This window comes from Cryptomeria japonica, chromosome 4, assembly GCF_030272615.1.
Source record: "Cryptomeria japonica chromosome 4, Sugi_1.0, whole genome shotgun sequence".
Lineage (NCBI taxonomy): Eukaryota > Viridiplantae > Streptophyta > Pinopsida > Cupressales > Cupressaceae > Cryptomeria > Cryptomeria japonica.
In genome coordinates, this window is record NC_081408.1 from 143603389 (window position 1) to 143612585 (window position 9197).

The window sequence follows — 9197 nt, forward strand, 5'->3', positions numbered from 1 at the left end:
CACATTCTTCTTCCAAATTACTCAGTCAAGGTCAGTTGGCCTCCATGTAAACCCTTATGTCCATCAGCATGCACAGGTATCACTAGAATTCTTCATAGTCAACTCTTAAGTCACCTGTCAACCATGGTCAACCGCCACATGGACTATCATCCTTATCAGGTTACCACTATGTTGACTAAAGCACCTCTAATTAATTTAACCTCTGTCATTTTTCCTTTCAACTTGCCCTGCATCTTTGTTCACATGTTTATTTTACCTACGTGCGTTGGCGGGATGCATCTTCTTTCTACCTTAACTTATCAAGTGAGTCCCTCTTTACATCCATCTATAGGCATGGAATAGCAAGATCCTTCTTTCACCTCATTGTCTTATCCTGCATGACCATCACCTTGTCTTTCTTAGTGTCATGGGATAGCGAGATGCATATATTTCTCCACCTTGCATTGCCCAGCATAACCATCACTCCTCACTTTTGATGATGCAGGAAGCCCGATTCCTTGCTTTGTCCTTTTAACCCTGCATGGTCAAATTTCTCTCGTCTGTCATGTTGCAGGATAAAAGGAGGGGTCCTTATGTCTTGCTTGAATTTATGCCTTTTCTCTTTGGTTTTCCTTATCCTACGGGCATCTTCTCTTCCCTTCTTGGTCACGCAAGACAACGAGATGACTTTAATTTTGTCTCCCCCACATCATATTTTATGAGCCTCTTAACCTATGTGGGATAAGTGAATCTGCAATCTTCCCTTTAGTTTCTTATCCCGTGCGACTTTTGTTGGTCACTTTTGATGCCGTGGGATAGGATGGATTACCTTGTAAACTTTAGTTATCCCACATGACTAGCACATGACCTTTTCCACAATGCATTATAGCGAGTAGTACCACATTTGTGTTATCTTGTGAGGCATTCAACCAACATGTTGCGGGATAAGGGGAACACCATTTCCTTTTCACAGAGTTATCCTGCATGGTCTCTTCCTTGTACATGAACACAACATTGAACCCACGGATACATGTGAGCCAAATAACTACTACAATGTGGAAATCATGACATACAAACCACAACACGTGACTGTTGCCGACATGATCGACATGTGAAGATGATGAATCTAGTCAAAACCCCTGCAACATAACACAACATGTTACGTGCAATAGCACAGCATAGCCTATGTTATGCGTGATTGCTTCCGACATCACTACAACCTTCCTTGACATCCTTTTGACATCAATGATAATAATACCAACAAATAGAATTGGAACAAAAAAATCCCTAGCCATAGTCCTAAAAGGAGAGCTAGGCACTGAGACTCTATTCCTCTATTGCAAAAGAAGTGAGATAGTGAAAAGTGTGTATCTGATTTAGGTTAATGATGACAAAATGATTATAATTAATAGTGAACAAGAAACAAAAAATGAGAAACTAAATAGTAAGGAAGATCTTGAACAAAGATACAACGAGGAACTTGGATCTAAAATTTAGAGCATATTGTGTTGGATAAGGGTGTTAGGAACCCTAGTTTTAAGTTCTCCAATAGTTTGATAGATGATCAAAAATATAATTCAAAAGTTTTGTACTAGTGTGTCCCAAAACTATAGGTCAAAATGGAATGAAAGGGGCATTGGGTGCCCCAGTATGAGGATTTTCATCTATTTAGCTTGAAATTATTTATAGTAGCAAGAATTTATTATCACACAAGGAATTCTCTGATATTGGTATTTTGTAGTGTATTTTCATCTCCATATTTTATCTCAAGGAATATTTAGGCTCAAAATAGAATTTTGATTCTATCTCTATTATGCAAGATGTATTATATAATAGTTTTCCTTGGTGGCTTTTAGTGAATAGTACAGAGAAGAATGAGTCTTCTTAGAGCCTATGTTATCTTAAATCCTTAAAAGCAATGAGAAACTACAGTTATTTTTTTGTCAATGGAAGGGTGAGTAGATACTTGATTAATCTTAATGGTCATTTCGCTACTCTTTTGGTGTACTTTATCAAATATTAGAAATAGGTGTTTGTAACTATTGGTATTATTTGTCCAAGGGGTTGAGCTTAACTGGTTAAAACATTGGGTTCTCACTATGGAGACCCAAGTTCAATTCCCAATAGGGACATTTGAAGTGGAATTCTAAGTTGTGACTCTTGGCCTTCCATAGGATGGGTAAGGTCTTGGGTCAATCTAATCAAACATAATAATAATAATAATAATTCAATCAAAAGCTATTCAGGCTTTGACCAATTACCGATAAAACAAAAATAAAAATAAAAAAACTATTGGTAGTATTTGAAATTTACTATTAGTAAAGCCTTTATTGCCTTGGCTACTAGAATAAGTATGGATAGGATTAAATTCAAGTTAAACTCAAATAATAAATAAATATTAAAGACAAAAATTTGGTGAAAATTTGGGTGGGGCTCTAGGGAGCCAGGGATAGATTTTGGTGGTGGTTGGCTTCATTCTTCAAAAAAAATTCTAAGACTAATTTTGGCTATCTCTCTTGATCAAGATGATAAAGATAAAGAGCAAGGTGAAGCTTTTGCTACCAAGGGGTGGTCTCTTCCTAAAATCACTTTGGACCTTGCTAATCTATGGGGAAAATTGGATGACCAGGACCCCCCTCTGCTAGCCTCTATGATTTCTATCACTGCTCAAGCGGGTGGTTTTTCGTGTTTCTCTATTTTTTGGGCTTTGTCCTTTTGATTATTCTTTTATTTATCGGTTACTCTACTTTCCAAACTCTACTCATGTGAATCTGATATATCTCTTTAGGCCTTGCCCATATGACTTTGAGGGGTGACCTTGTGTCCCTGTACTTTTAAAAAAAAAAATGAATATATGTAATATATTTTAAAAATAATAAAAACTAACACATATATTCATCCAAAAAGAGAAAATCCTCTTCAAGATAGCCTACATGTTGTTTATGAGGTTGAAACTACAAGTCCCAGTTCCATTTTTTTAATATTATTAATGCTATCAACAAAGAAACTTCCTAGATTGAAACTATTGACAACACTAACGTGGTCACCCAAAACTTCATTCCAAATATCCATTCCATAGTATGTGTTACTTCTCTGGTCCATGTGGTTTGTATTGCCAACTCCCATGTTGATCTTAGGAGTAACTTGAAGAAGGAAAGAAACTATACTTTATGTCAAATTTCAATTGTAGAAAATTATCCCTCTACGCCTTTTAATGATTCTTTGTGAGAAGGTATCAAAATTGAGAGGCATTTCCAACCATCCACTATGCAAAATGGCCTTTGAGCTCCAATATTCACAAAGGTCTTTAAAAGTTAGAATTGATATTCTAGACTCCAACATAACCGATATTACTCTAAAATAGGACATCACTATTACTTATCTCTCTTCCATTAAATATTTCAAAAAATTGGTTATTAGATTGTTCGCTAATAATATGATTGTTTTCAACTTAGAACTAAAAAAGATCAATAAATAGATCTATCTTTTCACACCTCATGAATAAAGAAAATTGTGTAAACTATAAATTCAAATAAAATTAGAAAATTTACTTCCATTTTGTGTAAGGTGAAAGTAATAATAGAAATTTTAGAGAATATTAGAATTCTTAAATACATTAATACTATGTAGGGTGATAACTAGTTTGCCTCTTTTCTTTAGGTATTTTAGATTTGTTTTTTTGTCATTTTTTGTTGTACATGAGACTATCTGGGTTCTATATATTATAGAACATGGTTCATTTAGAATTTCATTGTAATACTTTTTCTCCTAATTAAATTAATAAGAACATAAAATAATGAGTAAGAACCTTTCTCTCAATTATTATTACCACCTTTAAATACCTCAAATCTAATGAGTATAAGGAACATACATAACTTAGAGTTCAAGTACTAATAATTTCTAAGTATTTATGTTGATAAAAAATTAAGATCTTTTTTACAATTGATAATAGGTATTTACTTCATAGAATACTGGCTCTTTTATTTGGTAAATTCTCCTCAAGATAATATAATCTTAAGTGTTTTACTATTTTATTATGAAAATAGTAAGTAGGAGCATCTAAATGTCTTGTAATGAATGCTACCTAGAATCTACTAACAATGCAACTTAGACTTTCTATTAACCCACACAAGCCTATAGGTCATGAATTAGTGAGGCCTTTATAGATGGCAAGAAATTTCTAAACTTTAAATGTGCGAAGGAGTAGGGAATTCATTTCACATAATTGAATTTTACTATAATTTGGTTTTCATGGTTTGACTGGATAAATTTAGTAGTACATGACATGCAAACTATTAATTCTATGTAGAATTTAATTCTAGTTGCATAATTAGATATAAATGGATACTTATTATTTGATTTCATAATTCTATAAGTTGATATTAAAATACATATTTAGTCTTCTTAGAGTTTAATTTTAGTTGTGAATTTAAGTAATGGAGTGTCGTGATTTGATTACATAGGTTTGTAGGCTAATGTTAGTCAAATTTTTTGCTCCTTGTAGAATTTTTTTGCCACCTAATAAAAGACTGATCAAAGGTTGATTTATCCATATTTTAGAGTTACATTTTTAATGAATTGGGAGTTATAAAATGTTAGTTTGTTATAACCCTCTGAATTCCCACAATAGGATTCACTTGTCTCCCTCGCTAGTAGCTGCTAGCCCTAATCCCCTACATTATTAAATTATAAGAAATGAAAGAACATATTGGGGTTATGCTAACAAAGAAAATATTTACCATATAAATTAATTACCTTAAATAGTACTCATTAGGATTTTCTAGCATTTTATACTAGTGTCTAGTAATGTGCAAAAAATAGCTAGAAAAACATATATTTTTGAAAAAAATATGAAGGATTATCCAGAAAATTAATGCACTTGAATAGAATTCATTAGGTTTTTAAATATATTTATATTCTTGCTTCAAACCAAACTCCATGATTTTTAAATTAGATTTCTATCACGTTATTTTGTACAATTATATTCACCATATTAATACCTTGTTAGGATTTCGAAAGGTTAGTCCTCAAGCATGTTTTCATCACATGAATGGTGGAGCCTATAATATGTGTTTAGAGGTTATATGCGGCGTGGCTGTGGAAAACGGAACTCAACGTCAAAGTATGTAGTTTAGCATGTTAATCTAGCAGCAGTGCTAATATCTCAACACATACAAAAATTATTCAACTGTATGGGCAAAATTATCAGTTACGTTTCTGGAATCATTCAGACAGAAAAAATATGCAAGGAAACATCTTACCAAAAAATTGTCATTTTTCCTTTTGTATAAAAGAATTACAATTAAAGAATGGTATAAAACAATAGAGCAATGACACTCTCTTTTTAAGGGCGGTGGAGGAATTGGCTAGTTGGGGACATGGCACTGTTTCCTTATCTCTCCCTGCGATCCCGTCAGCACGTCAATTGCACCCATCTTTATCATTGCCCTTCTAAAATTTTCCCTCCAAATCTTGGGGTACTTGGCGTTAATGTTCACCTGTCTAGACGTGGCATCATTTGACATCAACGTTTGATCAGATTTCAACAGTCCACGCTTGTATTGCAAATCTACATAGTATTTCGCGTCCAACTTAGTGGGAGTGAGACGATCCAGTGGAACAACGGTGTTGTTTGAAGCTGAAGGGGGGAATTTGGCCTTGAGCTGAAGAGCATATTTAGAGTCCATGGAAGGATCTTGACCGCCTCGGCCGCTGAAGTTATACAGACGATCTCCGGTGAACGAACTACAGTGAGAAACCCCAATTGAATGGGCCCCTGCAAGAGCAGTCAGATTATTTATATGAGAGGGGGAAGTTAACAAAAACGCTTTTGGTTATGGTGTACAGGAGGAGAGAAGGATGTGGTATTTAACACCATCATCTGCGGATTCGTTTGATCTAGTCAACACGGACTAGATAATGTGACCAAGCCTTATTATGTCTGTCTTACCGAACATTTCCACAATACAATGATAGCATTTAATGCATTCTAGCTTAGACTGGGCACCTCGGACTTATCTACGGTATAGAATGTCTTTTTGATTTTAGAAATAACTAAAATATCAAAATTGGAACAATTATACAAAAAAAGATTATTGATCTTAATACTATATAGAATTGATAATCGTTATTTATTTTATAAAACATATTTTAATGATAAGAATAATTGAAAGTGAAACAATGATTAGTAGATTTTATATTAAAAGTAACATAGAAAAATAAAACTAGTATATAATAAAAATAATAGTTCAAATTTTTTTTTTCAAATAAAAACATATGTCATCATATGGTAATAGAATAGTGGTAAAGTTAAGTAAAATAATTTTTTATTTATGTATTTGTAGTACTTTAAACAAACATTGACATGTAATATTTCTATAAAATAATCTTTTATCTTGAAGTTATATGTTTATAATGTTATTTTTGCATCTATTTATGTATTTGTAGTACTTTAAACAAACATTGACATGTAATGTTTCTATAAAATAATCGTTTATCTTGAAGATATATGTTGATAATTTTTAAATGCACTTTGTATTATTATCATAATAATTATTTATTAATACTAGTTGGAATATATGTATAATAAAATTATGGATGAGTTTTTTGGTAAAAAAATTGAAGGGTTTTTTCAAAAATAAATAAAATCTTATATTATAAAAAATAGATCATAAAATAAAGTAATTCTGAATAAAAATTAAAATTTATGTTTCCATTTAGTAAATAAAATAGTTTTAAAGTTAAATAAAATAATTTTGTATTTTTATTCTTTTATTTATTTATTTGTAGTTTTCTAAATAAATACTAACATGTATTATTCATATTCAAACATAAAATAACTGATTTTAAATATAATTATTTTAAGTTTATGTGAGTAATGTTTGAATGCACTATTTACGGATGGCCCCATAGTGCAGCGATATCATTGCAAATGGTACAACTACCACGCTCTTGGTTTGAACCTCAGCATGGTGATATGTTGGATTGAGTTAGGCTTCCTCATCCGGTGTGTGTTTGTGCAGATGCATTGACCAAGGCTAGATGATGATAGGATGGACGGACGTTGGTTGTCATGCCATGATGCTAACTGGTGTATAGATACACATAGGCTCTTGATGGTTGTTCTCCTCAAGAATATGACTTAGATCAGATGTTTAAATGGTACAAGGCAAGAGTTGAAAATGAAATAGGAAGACAACTGAAATGTCTTAGATCAGATAGAGGAGGAGAGTTCACATCTGATGAGTTCAACCTATTTTGCAATGATCATGGTATTAAAAGACAAGTCTCTGCACCAAGAACTCCACAATAGAATGGAATAGCTGAGAGAAGAAACAGATCTATTGTGGATTGTGCTAGAACACTGATGATTGAAAAGAAGGTTCCATAAATATTTTGGAGAGAAGCAATAAGCACAGTTGTTTACACCCTGAACCGAGTTCAATTGAAGAAAGGTACTTTGAAGACACCATATGAAATCCGGTATGATAAGAAACCTAATGTTAGTTATTTTAAAATCTTTGGAAGTAGATGCTATGTTCATAAAGATGATAGAAATGGCAAGTTTGATCAGAAAAGTGAAGTAGGAACATTTCTAGGTTATTCTTCTAGAAGCAAAGCATGCAAATGTCTGATCAAATCATCTAACAAAATAGTAGAAAATGCAAATGTGAAAATTGATGAATTTGTAGAAAGAAATGATGAAGGAAATTTCAAGGAACCAGAAGACTATGATGAATTTGTCTATGTTCAACCAAGAAGTCTTACCGAGAAGACTGTTGAAGAAAATGAAGGGAATATCTAGTCACTGAGTGATGAAGAAGATCATACAGAGCCTACCAAGCCTGTATTAGCCAAGTATGTTAGAAGACATCATGCACCAAGTCAGATTATAGGAGATAAGGATGATCTAGTGATGACAAGGAACAAACTGAGACATAACACATGTTTGATATCTGGATTTGAATCGAGAATAGTGAAAGAGGAATTTAATAGTGAAGATTGGATAAATGCTATGATAGAAGAGATTGATCAAATCAAGAAGAATGACACATGGACACTAATCCCAAGACCGAAGGACAAAAATGTAATCGATACAAAGTGGATTTTCAGAAACAAGCTAAATGAAAAAGGAGAGGTCATTCGAAACAAAGCAAGACTAGTTTGCAAAGGTTATGCTCAAGAAGAAGGAATTGATTATGGTGAAACTTTTGCACGTGTTGCTAGACTTGAAGAAGTAAGAACATTGTTGGCCTATGCTACTTTCAAAAATTTCAAGGTATATCAAATGGATGTCAAATCTGCATTTCTGAATGGAATATTAGAAGAAGAAGTTTTTATTGAACAACCTGAAGGATTTGTTGAAGACAATAATAAAGATCAAGTATGTAAATTGAACAAAGCTTTATATGGTTTGAAACAAGCACCTAGAGCATGTTATGAAAGATTGCACTCTTATTGAATTAAGATTGGTTTTATAAGGACAAGTGAGAACAACAACATGTACATGAAGAATGATGAAAATGGAATACTGATCTCAGCCATATTTGTTGATGATATTATATTTTGTGGAAATGACTCTTTATGCAAGAACATTGGAAATGAAATGAGCAAAGAATTTGAGATGTCATTAATTAGTGAGATAAAGTATTTTATAGGTTTACAGATACTGCAAATAAAAAATGAGATTTTCATTACTCAATCCAAGTACATAAAGGAAATCTTGAAGAAATTTGGAATGGAGGATTCAAAACCAGTAAGTACTCCTATGACTACCAACTGTAAATTATCAAAGAATGATGAATCTGCATCTGTTGATAAGACACTTTACTGATCCATGATTGGAAAGCTACAATATGTTGTTCATAGCAAACCAGACATAACACATGCAGTAGGTATTGTTGCAAGATTCTCTGCAGATCCTAAGGAAACACACATGACAACAATCAAAAGAATTTTCAGATACTTGAAAGGCATTGAGGATTATGGCTTAGTATATCATAAAGGAAATGATTTTGATTTAAAAGTTTATACTGATGCTATTTGGGTAGGCAACATTGATGACAGAAAAAGCACAAGTGGAGGAGCTTTCTTTTTAGGAGAAAGACTAGTGAGTTGGCTTAGCAAGAAACAAGGATGTGTTTCATAGTCAACAACAGAAGCTGAATACGTTGCTTCAGCACAGAATTGTACCAACATTGCATGGATCAAACAACTGT

At 32.7% G+C, this 9197-nt stretch overlaps 1 protein-coding gene across 1 annotated transcript; it reads right to left on the reverse strand.

Moving 5' to 3' along the window:
• Positions 1-5345: 5345 nt before the first annotated feature.
• LOC131874964 (peroxidase 5-like) lies at positions 5346-5936 on the reverse strand. Its single transcript, XM_059218938.1, has 2 exons — positions 5930-5936; positions 5346-5755 (listed from the first exon to the last, which is right to left on the reverse strand). The coding sequence occupies exons 1-2, from the start codon at positions 5934-5936 to the stop codon at positions 5346-5348; spliced, it is 417 nt and encodes a 138-aa protein (XP_059074921.1).
• Between the last annotated feature and the right edge of the window lie 3261 nt (positions 5937-9197).